This window comes from Argopecten irradians, unplaced genomic scaffold, assembly GCF_041381155.1.
Source record: "Argopecten irradians isolate NY unplaced genomic scaffold, Ai_NY scaffold_0480, whole genome shotgun sequence".
Lineage (NCBI taxonomy): Eukaryota > Metazoa > Mollusca > Bivalvia > Pectinida > Pectinidae > Argopecten > Argopecten irradians.
Genome location: NW_027187947.1, coordinates 1 through 22,006, shown reverse-complemented (window position 1 = coordinate 22,006; position 22,006 = coordinate 1). Strand labels below are relative to the sequence as shown.

The 22,006-nt window shown below is 36.4% G+C and overlaps 1 protein-coding gene and 2 pseudogenes across 1 annotated transcript; 2 read left to right on the top strand and 1 right to left on the bottom strand.

Moving 5' to 3' along the window:
• The first annotated feature begins 374 nt into the window (after nucleotides 1–374).
• Nucleotides 375–3,039, top strand: LOC138312816 (uncharacterized; annotated as a pseudogene).
• A 1,028-nt stretch (nucleotides 3,040–4,067) lies between these two features.
• On the bottom strand, nucleotides 4,068–6,571 carry LOC138312814 (uncharacterized; annotated as a pseudogene).
• Nucleotides 6,572–10,866: 4,295 nt separating this feature from the next.
• Nucleotides 10,867–20,641, top strand: LOC138312818 (rhodopsin, G0-coupled-like). The gene is made up of 5 exons (XM_069253574.1): nucleotides 10,867–10,972; nucleotides 15,307–15,469; nucleotides 15,928–16,055; nucleotides 16,936–17,276; nucleotides 20,078–20,641. Exons 1-5 carry the CDS (start codon nucleotides 10,867–10,869, stop codon nucleotides 20,561–20,563), a joined length of 1,224 nt encoding a protein of 407 aa, XP_069109675.1. The 3' UTR covers nucleotides 20,564–20,641.
• The last annotated feature ends 1,365 nt before the right edge of the window (nucleotides 20,642–22,006 follow it).

Below are 22,006 nucleotides of genomic sequence, written 5' to 3'. Positions count from 1 at the left end.
ATTTGTACAAATGTTGGGGCTGATCCCCGGAGGACCTAAAGAAGAGCGGGGGTCAAAAGGGATCATTTTGGCTGTTACCATAAAAAATCGACTTCTTCTCTGCAACTGATGCATGGGACAACACTCTTCAGCTTAGTAGGGTGGTGATTCAAATTGGTACAAATGATGGGGCTGACCGCCCAGGGTCTTCGGCGCGGGGCCCAAAAGGGTCAATAGGGCTACTTTTTTCTTATAAATTAATTCCTCTCTGAAAGTATGTATTGGATAGCATATTCATTTGGTAAGGTCAATTCACGGTTATTATTGCCCTTGGTAAAATATAGGTGGCGTTGCTTAAGCCCATACTTCCGGCTAGTACAACAGCCGGAAATGCTATGGCGGATCTCAAAGAAAATGTCGACCCGAAGGTCATCGATAAGATGACTGTTCATCAGTTGAAAAACTTTTTACGAAGTTATGGACAACCGGTAGGTGGTCGCTCAGAACAACTAAAAGAGCGAGCGAAGGGTGTGTTGAGACTAGGATTACCGAGTAAACAGAGCGTCAGAGAAGGTGATGAAGAGGACTATAGTCAGCGATCGGCGCGACAATTTGTTTCTCCCCTGGGCGAAATATATTAACACATCCATTATCTTTGAGTAACTGGTCGGATGATGTGACACTACTACCCGATGTTTCTCAGAAAGATCTGTTGAACTACCTCGTCCTGAATAGATCTAGGACTTTTGATAACTTGCCTTTAGGAGCAGTGCAACAACTGAAAGCAAAAGTTTTTTATGATGACTGCCATATTCATTCTATCAAATATCATTTCATCATCAACGAACAATATGCAGCCATTGTTATGTTGCGTGTAAAGTTGTGCCGTCCCATGCCAACTGCAGATGTAAACAAACGACCAGACTATGATGTATGGATATCGCTCTCCAAGATGACAGGTCAAATTCATGCTGCTGACTGTTCTTGTCCTGCTGGGTAAGCTTAATTATGTTAATAAATCAAATGTTCTTGTTAGATTGAATACTCTCCAAAAACCAACATATTTTATTTTGTTGGTGATAAAAATATTAGTTATGTATTTATCGAGGGATATGTGAAAAACTAAACTTGAATGGAACATATATAATATACTTCATATACATTTAATTATACAATTAAACAGTCAAAGATAAATCACAATTTCTCAGAAACCTGAAGAGTCAAAACATATGAAAAATAGACACGCTTCACTCCAGAGTTTTTGGAATTGGAGTCATAAACATACTCAATGGTTTACGTTACTGGATGCCCTGATATTACTAATTATAATCTGATCAATAATTGTGTAATTATGTAAATTAACACCGTTGTAAGCTCTAATGGCTTCTGGAGGCGTATCCTTTTATACAATCGTTGTCCAATCAAGTAACATTAAAAACATGTAGGAGTAAATTTAGAGGGCTCATTGTGCCAGTGCTTGTTCAGGCGTGACTTAAATGAGTTCAGAGTCATTGCAGATACCACATTTTCAGATAGACTGTTCCATGTATCCACAGTTCTACTGTTGAATTTGTTCTTTGTGACATTCAATAAGGAGAAGAATTTAGGAGAATACAGAGAAGATCTATATAGGCTTAGCCTGTTATCTGATCCATTCATATTTAATTTCATGTAATAAAGTTTGTTGAAATGAAAAATCTGATCAATTCATGATGAGATTAAACAATAGTAAAAAAAATAATTACGGCCTTCTCTTTAAATCAAAAATGTTGTTTTCTTTTTTACTCTAGAAATGGTGAATCCTGTAACCACATTGCTGGACTGCTGTATGCATTAGTGGACATCACCGACAAGAAGGCTTCAGGAGACTTGGCAGCAACATCAAAGCCATGCAAATGGAATCAACCCAGAAAAAGAAAACTGTCTCCACAAAAGGCTGAGCAATTCAAAAACACACTAGATGATTCCAGCTACGTTGATTACAGGCCTGCTGGTAAGCAGTCATCTATTGATCGGCAGGAATTCTGCAAGAAATTGAGTGTGATAAGTCCTAATTCTGGATATTTAAAACTATTTCCAAAACCTGAAATACCAGCAGATATTTTTAAAGCAGTGTTGTCTACCTCAACCAGATTTTTGTTTTTGTGATCATATTGATTTGGAATCAGACTCGTGCAAAATAGTGTTTGAAAGTTATGTTGCAAACTTAAAGTTTGATGCTAGTCAGATAGCACATTTGACAAAGGGACAATCCTCAAATCCTATTTGGAAAAAAGCTCGCTCTGGGAGGTTAACGGCATCTATGTTTGGAGCCATTGCAAGGAGAAACTCTGAAAAGAGACCCGTGAGCCTTATCAAGTCATGTTGTAAATACTATGGAGAGAGTTTCACTGATGCTCAAGAATGGGGGTGTACTCACCAGACAAAGGCCAAGAACTCCTATCTGAAGTTCCCAATCCTCAAATGGACACCGTGGAATCAGTATTGATGAAAGTGGACGTTGTGTTATGGAAGAATACCCATACATTGGTGCCAGTCCAGATGGATTTGTAACATATGAAACATGCACAGGCTAAGGACTGGTTGAAGTCAAATGTCCATTTAAGTACAGAGATATTACGCCGCAAGTTGCAGCAACACATAATGATTTTTGCTGTCATGTTTACGAGGCCAAAGGAACCATTCAGTTGAAGAGAAGCCATCCCTATTACTACCAGGTTCAGGGTCAAATGGCTGTCACAGATTGTATGTGGTGTGACTTTGTGGTTTGGACTCCTAAGGGTATTTCAGTGGAACGGATACAGTTTGACAATGATTTTTGGAATTTACAAATTCTGCCAAAGCTACAGAGCTTCTTCCGCACGTTCATTGTACCTGAAATGTATAGTCGGCGTATCTTTCGCAATATGTTATAAGTATTCTGGTACATGTTCAGTAAAATCTCATTATCGTGAGTAATCATCAGAAGCCATACTGATGGCTTGTTGTAAACATGTACAATATTCAGAGTATTCAATAATACTGTGGATGTTTGCAAGGAAGGTGGAACAGGTGATGTAAAACTATGTTGCTATAAGATAATGTGACAGAAACTTTAAATATTCACATACTCGGTAATTATTACAGATCTATTCCTTGCAGTTATCAGCATAAATAAATAGTAACATGAATTAAACTTGGATGATCCTGAACAAACAATGTGTGGATATTATTGCATTGAAAATGTCTTAAATCAATGATACTTCTATTATATATTTATTTCAGATATGTTTATTAAAATTATAACTGCAAATGCTGATGAAATTGATAAAAACACGTAGTCACTAAGTCATGTACAACATGTATAATATATAGCTATTTTGACTGAAGTCTGACTGAAAGCGTTCAAATTCAAGCACAATGGCTTTAAAGAGCTTAATCATGCAAGTAAATGTTTGTCCATTCATATAAGACCTCTTGAAATTCTCCAAATTTTGTGTTTTACACCCAAAATGATTGTCCATATCTATAACAACATATTACGTAATTCAAAGCCCCTATATCAAGACATAAGTTAATGTCAGTTGTAGAGGAAATGTAATTATGTATATTAATATTGGCCCCTTGTCTTGAGATTATCAAAATTCTAATCTTTTATTTTTATCCCATTTGTCATGATCAATACACCAAAAACAAGACTTATAATCTAAAATCTATATATAGATATGTATATTCTATAACCCCCACCCAAGACATAAGTGTATATGTATATATCATTCATCACACGTTCATTGCCCGGTACTGGTGCGAGTGTTAGAGGAAACTCGGATAACATTTGAAATATATTATCAAAGAATCATCTATATAAATTCATTATATATACATGTATGTACATTTGTTCACTAGCTAGTAATCTGTTAGATTAATAATTTTTATTTCATACATCTATATGATGGGTTTAAAATTATTTAAGGTTGTCTTTTAGACAAAGTTGTTGAGTTTTGACAATGAAAATTTAATGAAATTAAATGTCAGAATTACACTTGAAGTAAATATGAGTTCTAGTTTTTGTTTCGCACTCAGTCAATGTTAACTGACTTGTCTGAATATCATTGCATATCAGCAATTTTGCTGAAACCTTGAACAAGTGGAGGGTAGAATGTTGTAACAGCAGTACAAATCCTAAATACACTTGAAGCAGTGTCTGCTGAACTAAGCGGCATAACTCCATTTAGAATGCGAAACAGTTTTATTCTGCTCATCTGCCTTTCGACATGAATTCGTAAGTTTGCAATACGTCTGGAAAACTTCCCGTCTGGAAAATTTCCTTTTCTTAGATAAAAATGGAGGAATTATAAGATGAATCTTTCTTGGTGTTGTTAAGTCCGAGATCAGGAACCCCTTGTCCACCATAATGGCATCATCTTCTTCACACAAATCTACAATTTTTGAGAGTTCTGTTATTTTCTTGTCCGACACACTGCCAGCATAACATGGCGACACAAAACTTGCAACTCCAGCAGGGGTTATACCAACTAAGACTTTCCATGTCATGTGAGATTTGTAGTTAGAGTACAACAAAGATTTAGCTTTTGTTGTCTTAGGTGTTTCAGTGCGTATTTCAGTACAGTCTGAAATTACTCTTGTTTTAGGATATCGTCTTTTGAACTGTGCAGGCATGTTATCAACAACAGCATCCTTACTAGGCCAGAAAAGCAAAACTGGAACTAGTTCCTGATCCAAAAACTGTACCCAAGTTCTCCAAATGTTACAACAGGTTGTGACACTAATGTTAAATCTTCTCGCCAGATCCCCCTCTAACAAACCAAGGCGTAACCGTATAAAAACCAGCAAGAACTCGTCGATCAGTCGGAGTTTCCTCCCTGGACCAGGTTTTTTAGAGTTTTTTCTTTGGTACTGCTTTTCTCCCGAAGAATTCTGTCCTCTCCAATATGACATGTTTTCTGCCAAGCTCTTTATAGTGTCAAACGCCAACATAAATGTTAAGAAAGATGGAAATCCTGTGTAAAACATAACCTCTTCGTCATTGTCCTTGATGTCTTCTATGGCAATATTCGGTAATTTACACTGGACACCAGCATCACAAGTATTCTTCACTGATGGATCTGATTTTAAAGTGTACCTTGAAACATTCCTCTGTTGTGAGAATGACAACATCATCAGTTTTGTACTTCTTTGTTAATAGATGTTGAGATATGTTCCTCTGAAATTGAGCCACCATAGTCATGCATTAAAACAGATGTATATGTTTCAGAAAATGATGCATTGAGACACAAAGAATTCTCGCATTCTCTTTCAGATTCAAGAAAGTCACTCTCATTTTCTGTAGTGCCGACAACATCCACATGATCCGTCAGGAACTCTTCTACTTGAGGGGTACAAATTGCATTGTCTTCTACCTGAATAAACAAAACCAGAAAAAAAATATTGAATTTATATAAATATATATAAAAAAAAATTGCAATAACACAGTTTATGTGTTGAACACTACCCCACACTCTTCCCCGTGTTGAATAGAGTACAAATATCAATTTTATCATTAACTAGGTGTTAAAGAGATTTTGTCCAGTTTTTGTGAAAGTGAACCTCCCCCCCCCCCCCCCCCCCACACCACCCTTAACTACTGGAACAAAAAAAACTTGTTTACAGTGACACTTTAAATAGTGCTTGAATTTTTCCTCTCAGTGAATAGGCTGTATTTATTATTTAGCATTAAGTACAAAGGTGAAGGAATCAAAACATGACAATTTTTTATGTAAGTGATATCACTATTTCATAATTTGTTATTCCTACTGCAACACGAAAGCAAGGGACTTCGTTTAATCAATCTGCCATTACACGTAAAAGTAGCTAGGAAAACGTGTGACCCAGTGACTGCCCCGGGCGATCGTTTTAACACCTAAAATGTATCATAGGTATTGCAATGTTTACATGTGTACTGTTTATAAACACAGTATATATATATGCATGACAGACAGCCGTGCATCACAGCCAGCATTGGGGTAGACCTAATCATCGACAGTTTAAAACAAAAATACAACACGTAAAAGATAACAGACGATGGAAACACATGTGTCACGTACGCGTTGTGTGGCCAGTCAGTAGGCCTACCGGTGTGTACCATATGAACCAAAACGTGCCGACACATCATGTCAAGTTAAATTGCTTACCCGATTTGTTTTGAAGACTTTCTGGGAAAATATATTTGGAAGTTGACTGGATTCTGATGGACCAGATTTCCCTTCGAAATGCTCACTACAAAGGCGCGTTGCTGGTTTAAGGTTAAAATTCTTTCTAAAGCATTTTACACGCTGCTCCCAAATCTTTGATATCGTGCTATTAGCTGGGAATCTGTGAAGGGATACTGTTCTGCCATCTTTCACTTTGCCACTAAAATTTGAACAAGAAGCGGCACAGCAGTACACTTTCCCCATGATTGGAGATAAACACCAGTGTAGTGTTGACAGTCGTCAACGGGGAGCCGTCACTGTTTACATTAGCTCCGGCTGGTTGACTAGCCGGATGTAGATAAGTGTATCTGTCATGCGCATTGCGCTTCAAAGGGAGGTAAATATGTTGTAACTATGAAAAGGTCTATAGCATCATTATATGGTTGGGATTCAAAATTAAACAAACCATGGTATCAATTTTGCTAATTTTTCTAAATAGGGATTTCCATTCAGCCTATTGTTTTTTTTCTGTTTTTTCCATTCAGGATGGACGATAACGTTCAAGGTCAAGGTCACAGATGTAAAAAAAAACCTACTTTTTTCGAATGAACTTTAAACGCTCATAATTTCATAACTGTATGCTACACAACATGTACGTTTCGTTCTTCAGGTAGATCGCGACAATTCCTCTTTTTTTTACTTACTACATGTTATCAGAAATTATTTCGTGCGTTTGATGTTTTTTATCATGTATTTGTACGAATGTGATGAGATTACATTATGTTGCCAAAGGGAGATAATCGTCACTCTAATTGTACGAGTTATTCCCCATTCATAAGAAAGGAGAATGCACGTGGAGTTGAAACCAAACATTTGATTTTTTGTTCTGAAGAATCAAGACATGTAGAGTGAGTTCCCCAACAGCTCGTTTTTATACTTGACATATATAACCTATAATGATATAAAAGTAACCGAAGAAAAATCAACTGTCCATTGACCTAGTTTATGATCTAACATCTACCTTGACATCGCTCCCTTTTGGCCTTTAGTTAACTGCCCGCCACTATGAGGAATGCTATATAAGTAGTAGTTTCTGCACCTGCTGCTGCGCTCGGCATTACGCAAATGAGACTGCGTTTCTGTATGTATGCTATGATTCGGTAAAACTGAAAGAAAAAATATTTTTGAAAACAAATCAATACAACTTCATCAAGGAACCAAAGTTGCTCAGAAAAGAATCCTCGAAGCCATTCACCGCATTTAATACATACACATGATCAGTTTTGGTAGCACATTTCACACATGGGAGTCCGTCCTTAAATGACCCTGGCTGTTAATAGGACGTGTAATGGTTTGTTTGTTTGTTTGATTAATTAACGTCCTATTAACAGCTATGGTCATGTAAGGACGGCCTCCCATGAATGCGGTTTGTTGCGTGTATGTTGTGCGAGGTGCATGTTTTGGGAGACTGCGGTATATTCGTGTTGTGTCTTCTTGTATAGTGGAACTGTTGCCCTTTTTATAGTGCTACATCACTGAAGCATGCCGCCGAAGACACCAGGCAACACACCCCACCCGGTCGTGTAATGGAACAATGTAGTCAAATGTGGCAGTGATTGTGAATGAGAGTTGAAATCCAAACACATGAAGTTCAGCAACACGGAATTTTAGTATCGCTTATTACTTAATGCTGATCAAATATTTTATGTGTCTGATTTGAAAAGAAAAAATCACAAGCAAAAGGGTTTTAAAGCTTCTCGGTATATGAACTAAAAAACAAACCGTCTATAAAATATCGAATCTATAATGTAGCATTGTCATTTTATTTTATTTTTTGCTTGTCTCCATAAAATGGTTTTTTAGCTCGCCTATTCGAAGAATAGGGGGAGCTAATGTCACCCCGGCGTCGGCGTCAGCTGTTGGCGTCCCATTTCACGTTAAAGTTTTTGAGCAAGTTTCAGTTTCGTCAATTGTTTAAGCTTAAGTCATCATAAATGTTTATGATTTTATTTTCCTAATGTGTATGGATGCTGAACGTGATAATACAACCAATTTGGGGCCCTTTAGGTTTTTTTGAGTCTGTTAATTTGTCATATTTCCATGTTAAAGTTTTTGAGCAAGTTTCTATTTTGTCTATTGTTTTAAGCTTAAGTCATCATAAATGTTTATGATTTTATTTTCCTAATGTGTATGGATGCTGAACGTGATAATACAACCAATTTGGGGCCCTTTAGGGGTTTTTGAGTCTGTTTATTTGTCATATTTCCATATTTAAATAGTAAATACTTGAACATCAACTTCTTCTGAATAGGCGAGCTTTACTGTTCTCCAACAGCTCTTGTTAAATGTCTGATACTTATACGACAAAACAACACGTATTTGTTTATATTCATACTGTCATAACAAGCAACGTTTAAGTTTGTGATTATTTTTGTTCATGTAACTGAATCCTCTACGATTCAAAGGTAAACTTGTCTATATAAAATATCAAAATTTGTCGTTGGTGAATGATACAGAACGGTATGCAACTCATAAGGGATTTCAACTAGTGTTCATCATATGTGAAAATGGCTAATCTTTTATTCAGATTTAGTAGTTGTGTAAATTTTGATTTTGTACTAAAACTCAATTGTAATGTTATTCATTGGCATAAAATATGGACAGAATTCCAACCGTAAAAATACAGTATTATTATGATATACACGATCGGATCACGGGGGTATTATGGAAAAAGCATAATGGTACATCATATCTATCACTAGCAACGTGTCGTATGACATGGAAAGGTACGTGTAAAAATCCCGTACAGTTTCAGATCGATAAAGGTAGATCCTAATTATTCCAACACGTATCACTACAGAAACGTCAATCATGATCAGATTATTCTGTTGTGAACGTTGCATTGAACACACATGACCTTTCTAGCTAAACATAACATCCTCATAATGAAGAAATATGTTCCATGTAGTTACAATGGATGTGACTTATAGATTACATTGTAAGGATATATGGTGTACGATTGATTGATCCCTAAGAATAAATTTTAAGTATAAATTGATAGTATGATTCATCAGCATAGTACCATTCAGTATGTCACTGACCACGTTATTTTATAGATTAACTCTTGTATTTTATTGGATATTTGGTGGATTTAGAGATGAAGAACGATTCCTTGTCGTGGCAAAAATATTATTTAATATATATAATTTTGGTAGGATTTTGATGTTTTTTCCGTATTATTATTTTAATGAAGTAAATCACCCGATATATCGATTGAGCATACCACTAATAGATACAATCATGGTTAAATCATGCTACTTAATAAGAAACCTTAATATCAAAGGAAAACCTGAAAATATATGCTATACATGCTAAATATCCGTAATGTATCGGTTAATGTACAAAACTATTCTACCAATTTCTCACAGCAAACCTTTCATGGTGTGATATTTTGATATAATGTTCTCGTGTTCAGATTAGTTATGCAAAGAACAGGTATTAATTTGCAATGTTACAGAGTGCTGTCAAGGAATTAAGCGTGTAAACTTGTTTGGTATGCACACGGTCTTCCCCGTTAAATTTACTGTAACGACTTCGTCATTGTAGATATATGAAAATGTTAAAGGTTTACCAAAACATTGTTAACGTAATTTATATTTTAATTTCCCTGTTCAATTTCGTATTGACTTCATGCTTACCGTTACAAATGGTCTTAAACGTTATACTCATGTGCAAGCCGTTACATTGAGGCTTCTATAGTCAAAAATTATTAAAATAATTAAAATACCTCAGAAAATGTAATGTTTCATTTGCATTCCTTAAGTATCTGTATAATAAAATATAGATTTCGAGGAGAAACATTTTTGAAAAGTTTCAGTGTCTAACAATAATCAATCGTCGTTACGTTGAAGCCATTAAATGTCAAATGTTTTATTTAAAATATTTTGTAATAGCTAAATAAAATGCAATGTTTCAATTGCATTTCGTATTGATATGTATTGTCGTACTAAATTCGAGGAATTATATCACGAAAATGTTAAGTCTTTAACTGAGAACAAAATTACTCTGGGTTCTTTCTCATAATCCATATTCTATAGAAGTGGTAGTTTCTGCTCCTGTTTAGCACTCAGCATACTGAGAGTGTGACGACTGGTTTGCCCGTTCATAATGTATGAGATGTGTTTAAAAAATAAAGTCACCGAGAGGTATTCTTCATTGTAATAAAGCATACCTAATATGATCAAAAATCAGAAGAAAAAATCAATTTGGCTCAATGATTACTAGAGCCAATTAGTACGTTAACTTTATATATATATATATAAATATATGATTTTAACATCACACTGGTTTGACATAAAAGCCGATTACAACGTTTGTTGCAGAAGATTTATGGAGTCGCTCGCTGTAAGCGTGAACGTGGACTTACAAAGTATTAGAGATAGCGCATTGCTGGTAATCGTATTTCAAATATCTTTCTATTGTGTCTAAGAGTGCTCCCAAGTAGTGTCAGAGACAACGAATGATATTAACTACCGTAAGGATGGAACAATGGGTCTCCATACCAAATTCGGTGATGTTACAACTGAAATTTAAGTGATAGTGTTATCAGATCCTCTTTACACATTCAGGATCAAAAAGGTGCTAAAAAGGCGATTTACAATTTTCTTCTCACGGTTTTCTAACACTGTCCATAGCCAGGTCCATGTGATACTCAAGTATGGTACGTATTTGGAGCAATATATCAAATGGGAATCAACCCTCGGGAGCACTTGGTATACAGACTTCTGGATATAGGACAATAGGAATCATCATATCCATCGTTAGTAAGTATATATTCAATAAACGATTTATTCACATATTACACTATATCTACGGGTTTACAAAAGGCTTTCATTTGGTTAACTGAGAAAGGTCTCATGACCTATGCTAACTGTCGTTTATCCATAAACATTTTACACATACTCGACTTCTCAGAAATTTTGTTTATTGTATAGGAGCGAGCGAAAAGGTTTTTGGAGTAGGACCAAACATCATATATATTGTGTCAAAATCTTGACGAATTTAATGATAACCGACTTTTCCAAAACCACTGAACTTCGAATGGCCAATGGCAAACCATAATGAATAATTTGATAGGAGGGAGCGTAAAGGGCTATAGTGCATGAACAAACATCACATTCATATTGTCAATGTCTTGAACAAAATTTGTTTGTTTGTCTGTTTGATTAATTAACGTCCTATTAACAGCTATAGTCATATATGTCGTGAATGCGGTGTGTTGCGTGTATGTAGTGCGAGATGCGTGTTTTGGGAGACTGCGGTATGTTCACGTTGTGTCTTCTTGTATAGTGGAATATTGCCCTTTTTATAGTGCTATATCACTTAAGCATGCCGCCGAGGACACCAAGCAACACACCCCACCCGGTCACATTATACTGACAACGGGCAAACCAGTCGACCCACTCCCCGTTTGCTGAGCGCTACGCAGGAGCAGAATCTACCACTTCTATAGACTTTGGTGTGTCTCGGCCAGGGAACAGAACCCAGAGCCTCTCTCACAGGGGCGAACGCTCAACGCAAGGCCAAAAGTGAGGCTGTGCCAAGGAAGGCATCAGGAAAGATAAAGTCAGTTAGGAAGAAGAGAAAAGATAAGATCCTAAATTTAGTCGCCTTTTACGATCATGCAATAGGGGCAGCAGGTAAAATTCTAACGCCCTACCTGCAGGGCCAAGAATGCTTTGCTTGGTGTCTTCGGCGGCATGCTTCAATACAATAACACCATAAAAAGGACAGGAATTCCACTATACAAGAAGACAGAACACGAATATACTGCGGTCTCACCAGCACATCATACACGCAATACTGTGCATACCTGGGAGGCCGTCCTTACATGACCCTGTTTGTTGATAGGACGTTATTCAATCAAAGAAACAAACCTTAATATGTGTAATGTTATGGAGCTATGAAGTAAAAACCAGAGTTTACTCTTATTTTACACCAAATTGAGAATTTTACAGCTGTATAACAAAATTATATGTATTCATGTTAGTCCTTAAAGATGTTCTTCTGGCGACAGAGAATAAATAATATATATCATTTGGATAATAATTGATGTTTAATCGGGTATATATATATATATGTCTTATTAACAAAAAAGTACATAAAAATAATCTGCTTTTCTTGTGTTTTCTGTGTAAACAGTACCTCAATCTAGACAGGGGAGTATCATGGATTTTTTTTCTGGATGCAGTTTAAATAAAAGACTTAAATTCAAGATGACTGCCTCTTAGCCATAGGGACCAAAATGCAAAGTTAGGGTCTACATAAGAAGTTGATATCCCTAGAAGACAAAAGATTTCTCAGTATGGTGGTAACAACAATGTTGAAGGAAGGACGGAGAGAACATATGAATGACGACTTGAATTCATCCGTTCCTCCTTCACCGTCCGTGAAAGATTCTTGTTATCGCTATATAATTTTTGTTTGTTTGTTTGATTAATTAACGTCCTATTAACAGCCATGGTCATGTAAGGACGGCCTCCCATGTATGCGTGTATTGCGTGCATGTTGTGCAAGGTGCGTGTTTTGGGAGACTGCGGTATGTTCGTGTTGTGTCTTCTTGTATAGTGGAACTTTTGCCCTTTTTATAGTGCTATATCACTGAAGCATGCCGCCGAAGACACCAAGCAACACACCCCACCCGGTCACATTATACTGACAACGGGCGAACCAGTCGTCCCACTCCTTGTATGCTGAGCGCCAGGAGCAGAAACTACCACTTTTATAGACTTTGGTGTGTCTCGGCCAGGGGACAGAACTCAGAGCCTTCCTCACATGGGCGAACGCTCAACTCAAGGCCAAAAGTGAGGTGGTGCCAAGGGAGGCATTAGGAAAAATAAAGTCAGTTAGGAAGAAGAGAAAAGATAAGATCCTAAATTTAGTCGCCTTTTACGATCATGCAATAGGGGCAGCATGTACAATTCTACCGCCCTATCTGCAGGGCATAAAAGATCTATGTCTCAAATATTATTCTGTCTATCTCTCTCAAACTTCATGTGTATATTTCTTTTGAAAGCTTATTATACTGTTTCTGAGAAAGAACGAGTATTCTGTCTTAAATTTTAAATGTAGACTTCCCTTGAGCTTTGAAGGTATCAGACAACAGGCCGATAGATTGTTTGGTCCGTTAAAGTTCGTTACCCATAATACTCAGAAAGTAATGGAACCTGTTTCAAAATTCATATGGAAAGGAAGTGACGTTTGAAACAAGTGACCGGGTGGGATGTGTTGCTTGGTGTTTTCGGTAGCATTCTTCCTTCTTATAGTACTGTGAAAAGGTCAAGAGTTCCACTTTACAAGAAGACATAACATGAATATACCACAGTCTCCCAAAACACGCACTTCATACACACTACACACCGCATACATCGGAGGCCTGGCTATTAGTAGGACCTTAATTAATCATTCTTTGGTGAACGCTAAGATCCCTCTGGGATCTCTTGTTTGTCTGGCGAGCTTTCCATCCATTGATTTGTAGAACTCTGTACATCTGTAGAATATGATAATCACCAATTTCTGATCAAGTCCCCCAGAAACGCTTATTTTATTTCTATGGACATACTTGTTGGTCCATACTGATATAAACCGTAACTAATTCTCACGCCTCCGTAAAGTATGGGAATACATATTCATGGTATATATGGTCATTTTAGTTTTTTATTGAAGTAAGACATACACTGTAATAAAAGATAGTTATGACAACCGGCATTGGTTGTAAATATCCTTTTCGGATGCTTTAAAATAAAACGAGTTTTTATTTATACCATAACATTACTTTTCATGCATGTAATGGTTTTTAATTTTTGTATTTTAAAAAATATATTCCACCTCAGTACCCCACTTTCCTTAAGCGCTTTATCAACACCGTACGCTAATATACTCCAACGTGTTCTTAAAGGTAGGTTTCGCCCAACCAAATAAATATTTTTTTGTGAAATGCGATAAGCGGAAGAAAAGATGAAAAATACATATTAAAATATCTCAATTTTAATTTCTTTATGTGTTTGAGATTGAACAAATGTGTCTTGAATACAAAATTGAAGGAAATCCTTGATTTATTACGGTGTCCGTCAGACAAAATAATATGCAAATGAAGCTGCGATGGATTGTGTTGTCGAAGTTTGGCGCATTGCGCATTGTCACGCCACGCACTAAAAGTAAACAAAATTGGCTGAACGAAAGTGTGTGCGATGAAAAAAAATATATCTGAATCGACAACAAACGTGGGGGAAATTATAATGGATTAGGTAGCTCCCTAGGATATCTATAGGAATTAAATTCAGAGATGGCAATGTAGCAATAGAAGAAACAGAAGCCACATCTCAAGCGGAACTTGCCGGGATCTGTTGGGACTCGTGTAACGGCATTGCACGTGGTGAGTTTAAATTTCAACACATATGCCAGCGCACAAACAGCCGCAGACTAACTACGTGTATATTTGGTGTACAAAGTTAGCGAGCGTATGATATGATATGTATAAACAGTCCCTCGCACTTCGATTTGTTGTTGTTGTTTTTTTAACTAAACATGCCGTGGCAAGACTGTCACTTCTATCTGACATTTTGTTGCACGCTTCCGTTTGTTGCTGCGGCCTCGTTTTGAGAAAAAAAATAACGTCAAGTTCTATGGTAAAGCTTGACTTCGCTCTATTTTTAGAGGAGTATTTTCCTGGTCAAGCTAGGCAAACTGACCACCCATTTTGTTCGCTGTATGCATTGAAAATGCGATTCTGAAGATTATATCTATGTATAGGATAAATTTCAATTTCGTAGTCTTCATATTTCATTGGGCGAAACCTACCTTTAATATAAGACTATGTTAGTGTTGAATATATAAACTTATATAATGACAATATAGATATTGAAGTTTATGGCGATACCGATGGAACATTGCCAGTAACTTGACACCGTGTCCCCTGACGAAAGAGTTCAATGACAATTAGTGTTATTGTCTGGCTTTATTAAAGATAAGATGTACTTAGTATACTAAATTCGATCAAGTTAATTATATAATAAACTTAATAAAATAAACATTTTTGTTTGTTTCCCTTTTGTCTAATTTGCAATTCTTTGTAAAAAAAAACATTTTATGTTGACAGGTGTGCTAGGAATATCCGGAAATCTGCTCATTGTCCTCGTTTTTACCAAACGAAGATCCGTCAGACGTCCAATCAACTTCTTTGTTTTAAACCTAGCATTGAGTGATCTCTTCGTGGCTCTGATTGGCTATCCCATGACGGCAGTCTCGGCATTTTCAAACAGGTAAACACAGACAATCTTAACTCAGTCATTGTAAATATGGAAATTTTAAATACGCTGTCATTGTTGAAACAATTGTTAAGCACATTGGTTTATAAAATTGAAATATTAACACGAGCTAATTAATGCAATTATTTGAGTTTTTTTTGCAAAAAAAATATTGTATTTTAAAACAAATGCTATGAATTTATTCGATAATTCATCAAAACGCCACCGCTTACATCTATTTTCCCATCATTGTCCATGTATTTACATTCTACTACAGTGTATTTTAAATTGAAGGATCATGGGAAAATCGGACAAATCTTGTCATTTTAAAAGACATTATGATATACGTGAAAGATGTATTAAGATTTACTCTTTGTTATTCATATTTTTCAACGAAACGTTTCATTTTGAGTCACGTGATCGCCTACCCTGATGATGTTGATATCCTGATCGTGCGTACTTTCTTTTTCTAGGTGGATTTTTGAAAGTGCTGGTTGCAAGTTGTATGCGTTTATATGTTTCAACTCCGGCGTGAGTAGTATAATGACCCATGCCGCACTCGGCTTCTGTCGTTACGTCATCGTTTGCAAGTATGGATACCGTAAGTTTTTACGACCATGCAGGTACATTACATCTATTGCTCGATCCTCAAACCCGGCTAAATTTATCATTGCTCTTCTTCATAATTTTGGCTTCACTAATTACACACATGGGAGACTGTCTTTAAATGGCCCTGTCCTGCAGGTAGGACGTTAGAATTGTACCTGCTGTCCCTTATTGCATGATCGTAAAAGGCGACTAAATTTAGGATACTATCTTTTCTTCCTAAATGACTTTATCTTTCCTAATGCCTCCCTTGGCACCGCCTCGCTTTTGGCCTTGAGTTGAGCGTTCGCCCTTGTGAGGAAGGCTCGGGGTCTGTCCCCTGGCCGAGACACACCAAAGTCTTTAAAAGTGGTAGTTTCTGCTCCTGTTTAGCGCTCAGCACACAGGGAGTGGGACGACTGGTTCGCCCGTGGTCAGTATAATGTGACCGGGTGGGGTATGTTGCTTGGTGTCTTCGGCGGCATGCTTCATTGATATAGCACTATAAAAAGGGCAACAGTTCCACTATACACGAAGACACAACATGAATATATCGCAGTCTCCCAAAACACGCACCTCGCATAACATACACGCAACACACCGCATACATTGGAGGCCGTCCTTACATGACCATAGCTGTTAATATGACGTTAATTAATCAAACAAACAAACAAGCTATCTCACTTAAACTAATTTTTCTTCTGTGATCTTTTTGAAAAACATGCACTGTTATAATTCTTATTTTGTGTTTATGAATATTTAGATGAAAATCTATTTCAAGAATTCAATGTATAATTACCGATATCACTGGAAATGTTGCATGTACCTGAATTCCTTAATTGGTTTTTTACTTTGGCTTACGGCACATAAAACATTCCTTTGGAAACATGTTTCAGGTAAAAAGATAACGGAGACAATGGTTTTAAAGATCATTTTCTGTATCTGGTTTTTTGCTCTATTTTGGACTGTGTCCCCACTCCTTGGATGGTCGTCATATGTCGAGGAAATCATACCAGTGTCTTGTAGTTTGAATTGGTTTGGTCAAGAGGTCGGGGACCTTACATACACAGTATCCGTCATCGTGGCGATATACATGTTCCCTTTAAGTGTGATTACGTTCTCCTATGGGATGATTCTTAGGAAAAAACTATGCATATCTACCAGGAGGAATGAAACCCGTACACGCCAAGGCTATATGCCACGATATATACAAGACCTTGAGCAACGTGTAACATTGGTGAGTAACCGATCGGTAGTATTTTCTGTATTAATATTCACATGTTAAGTACAGGAGAAATTTGAAGGAACAGTTATCATATTCATGAATTAAGGGAGCCCTGAATGTGTTACACTAATATAAACAAAATAAAGCTTTGAATTTTATGTTCCAAACATGTTTAATAATATATATGATTATTGGTAGAATTGAGATAATCATACTTGATATACAATCACAATTTCTGCAGACTTAAAATTGCAATTAATACTATTCACCAAAAAGAAACTTCGATGAAGGTTAATCATGTTAACAAACAACCCTATAATGTCATTTGAAAATTTTGAGTTTTTGGTTCCTGTGACCTTGAATCATATTCATTAACGCGGTAGCCATGTATGTCTGTATGCTACATGCCTAATACTAGGTCTCTAGGCCTTTTAGAACTTCACTAGATGTCATTTGAAGATTTTAGCATTTATGTTCCATATTGAATGAAGGTCAAGGTCGTTCATATGATCAAACTTTGCTACATGCCTAATGTTAGGCCAGAAGGCCTTCCAGAACTTTTATAAAGGGACTAAATCGTTAAAAACCCATGTTATAAAAGATAAAAAGAATTAAAGAAATAAAGATAATTGTAAAATTTGTGTACTGTGTGTTAATAACAAAATTTAAAAGTTTGTATAGCCATTTTGTTGAAAATGGAGAAAAACTGAAAATAAACAGAAACGACCTAGTCACTATTTCATATTATTATTTTTCGCTGAGTGTAAACAATCCCTATGTGCATGCGCGATGCGGGAACATTCAAAACATCCGATCGCAGGAAATCTCATCTCTCTAATGGACACATCTGCTATCTACTGAAAACACCACTTTATCGACTACAAGTTCTACTGTGTTAAATCTAATAAACGTTGAAGCGTATGCAGAATTTTTGTGACGAGTTTCTAAGTGTAAATAATCATATTTTGTACAGGTTTTTGCGGCTATAAAGAAAAGTTTTCATTATATAATAAGGTTTTATACTTGCTTCTACCATTATTTTATTTTCATTTGTCATGATATAAGGTACTAGTCCGCTAAACCTGTCTATATTATTAGGATTTTAAAATATTTTTTGCCTAATATGAACTATATATAAGAAAAAAACGAATAAAAACCTAATACAATAGGCAGGTTTAGCGGACTAATTAGTTACATTTTTTTTCTTTTATCATTATATCATCATTTGACATTCCCTATATATCCTTAGCTATAATGTCTATATCCGTCTTATGGACATTCCCTATATATCCTTAGTTATAATGTCTATCCGTCTAATAGACATTCCCTATATATCCCTAGATATAGTATATATCCGTCTAATGGACATTCGCAATATATCTCTAGTTATAGTATATATCCGTCTAAAGGAATTTTCCTATATATCCCTAGTTATAATGTGTATCTGTCTAATGGAAATTCCCTATATGCCACTAGTTATATAACATTTTCCAATCGTATTTACTTAAAAAATCAGCCTAACTATATATCTTAATTCAATGTGTATTTATGTATTTAAAGCAAAATTATACCTTACATGTACACGTGTATACATGTACATTGTATAATATATACATAATTAACGGGTGAAAATACCCTTCACTTCTTGTCATATTTCCATCAAATACTCTAAAGCTTCATAGAGCGTATGCTGTTTTACTTGTCAATGTAGATACGCTGTAAATGTATCAGCTATTACACCGAATCAGGGCAATATAACCGATAAAAAAATAAGTGGTCTCTAATAGTGGTGTTATTACATCTATATCCATTAGCCGGTGACATGTCCATTGGCATACCTCTTACCATTTCAGATCCTCTGTATACAACTTTCTGTGCAGAAGAATAATAATGAATACAGAACAAACACAATAGGTTTTTTCTCCCATAAATGAAAAGCCCTGAAAAACGCAAAAGATGTGGATATTTTATGTCAAACTTCATAATTTTTAGGTCACCTGACCATAGGTCATGGTGACCTGTTGCGATAGTCTTTTGTCAGTCGTCATGCGGCGTCTGTCGTGCATCGTCCGTCGCCCGTTAACTTTTCCTTGTGAACGCGATAACTTGAGTAAATATAAGCCAAGCTTAATGAAACTTTCTGTGTAGACTAGCATTGGAAAGATTCGGACGAGTTTGAAAATCAGCTTGATTCGACAGTAATATATGGAGTCATTGCCCTTTGCACTAATAATTAATATCGGGCCTTGTGAACGCGATATTTAGTAGATATAAACCGCGGTCAATGAAACTTTGCATTTAGACTAATATTGGAAAGATATCGAATGAGTTTGAAAATTAGATTGATTCGACGATTATTTACAGATTTTTTGCCCGTTGGAATAATTATTGAATTGAACCTTGTGAACACAGTAATGCGAGTAAATATGCACGAAACTAAATGAAGATCTGTAGGTAGGCCTATTAGATGTATGTTTCTATTTCGTGAACAAAAGACATCAGTTGGCTAGTAAACTACATAACAATTCTGTATCAAGTATCAGGTGACGGCCCATAGGTCTCTTGTTAGCTATTTTAGATAATTCATTTCATTAGTTCTAAATTATAATTCAACATCACCTCGTTCGGCTGTTAACCAATAAAAGTACTTTAATGGAGACATGTTTTTTAATTAAAATGCTTACTTTTTTTGGAAAACGTTATTAATATGTATCTTCATTATTACAAAGAACTAGCTTTCACTACAGTGAAAATGACTGCCTCAAACCAGGTTATGTGTTAGCAATGTTATATGTTAACGGTTTTTATTGCAGATCAGTTTCATGATGATGTCTGCGTTCATTGTTGCGTGGACTCCGTACGCCATTATGTCAGGCATGAGTGTTGCTAGTTTCAACTTCAACCACTCGGTGGCCGCTCTTCCAACGCTGTTTGCTAAAGCATCTTGTGCATATAATCCTTTTATTTACGCCTTCACCAACTCGACATTTCGTGATTCCTTAAAGGAGATGATGGCTCCCTGGACAAGACGCAGAGTTGGTGTAGCTGCTTTTACGTTATGGCCACGTGTTACATATTATCAACAACGACGCACTAATAGTGTCATTTATACGGTAGGCAGCGACTTACCAGATGAACGCTTATTCATGGCTAATTCTTTAAACACAAACTCATCAAATGAACGAATCAGAAGAATTCGAGCAAATTCAGGTTTATATAGTCAAACTGTTAGAATTGAACCACGTGATCCGGTGATTATCTCCCCTAATTCCAACAATGTTGACTTCTCTGCTATCTGATGGTACGATAGTGATTGCTTGTTCGGAATGAAAATTCAAGATCACCCCGTTGACGTGTTTATATTGAGTTCTGACAGTTTTCATGATTTGCTCAAAATAATATTTTCAATTTCTTGAAATAAAATGAATAATTATTCGCTGCTTGTTATCTTATGTTTTATAATGAGTTATTTTACATCTATTTGACTACCCAAATCGTCTATGAATTTGCCTCTATTCTAAACTATTACAACAAGAGATCCCAGAGGGATCTTGGAGACCCACCAAAGAATGATCTATGTCTGACAAAGGAAAGAGGGATCTTTTATCTGCTTTTCAAACTTTTGCAAAATACTACATATAAAATTTGAGACAGATCGTTTCAGTACTTTCTGAGAAACAGCAATAACAATCTTTAACTATCAAAATCCACGATGGTTGCCTGACCGCCATTTTGTTGAACCAATCGATCCAAAAACGCATTATGCACAACTAGAGCCCTAGGGGAACCTACATATGAAATTTGAGAAAGATCCCTTCAGTACTTTGTGAGATATAGCGATAACAATCTTTCACTAGCAAAATCCAAGATGGCTGCCTGGCGGCCATCTTGTTGACTGATTGGTCCCAAAATGCAATATGCACATCTAGCCCCCTAGGGGAACCTACATATGAAATTTGAGAAAGATCCCTTCAGTTCTTTGTGAGAAATAGCAATAACAATCTTTAACTATCAAAATCCAAGATGGCTGCCTGACCGCCATTGTGTTGACCAATCGATCCAAAAACGCATTATGCACAACTAGAGCCCTAGGGGAACCTACATATGAAATTTGAGAAAGATCCCTTCAGTACTTTGTGAGAAATAGCGATAACAAACTTTAACTATCAAAATCCAAGATGGCTGCCTGACCGCCATTGTGTTGACCAATCGATCCAAAAACGCATTATGCACAACTAGAGCCCTAGGGGAACCTACATATGAAATTTGAGAAAGATCCCTTCAGTACTTTGTGAGATATAGCGATAACAATCTTTAACTAGCAAAATCCAAGATGGCTGACCTGGCGGCCATCTTTGTTGACTGATTGGGTCCCAAAATGCAATATGCACATCTAGCCCCCTAGGGGAACCTACATATGAAATTTGAGAAAGATCCATTCAGTTCTTTGTGAGAAATAGCAATAACAATCTTTAACTATCAAAATCCAAGATGGCTGCCTGACCGCCATTGTGTTGACCAATCGATCCAAAAACGCATTATGCACAACTAGAGCCCCTAGGGAAACCTACATATGAAATTTGAGAAATATCCCTTCAGTACTTTGTGAGAAATAGCGATAACAAACTTTAACTATCAAAATCCAAGATGGCTGCCTGACCCGCCATTGTGTTGACCAATCGATCCAAAAACGCATTATGCACAACTAGAGCCCTAGGGGAACCTACATTCTTTGTGAGAAA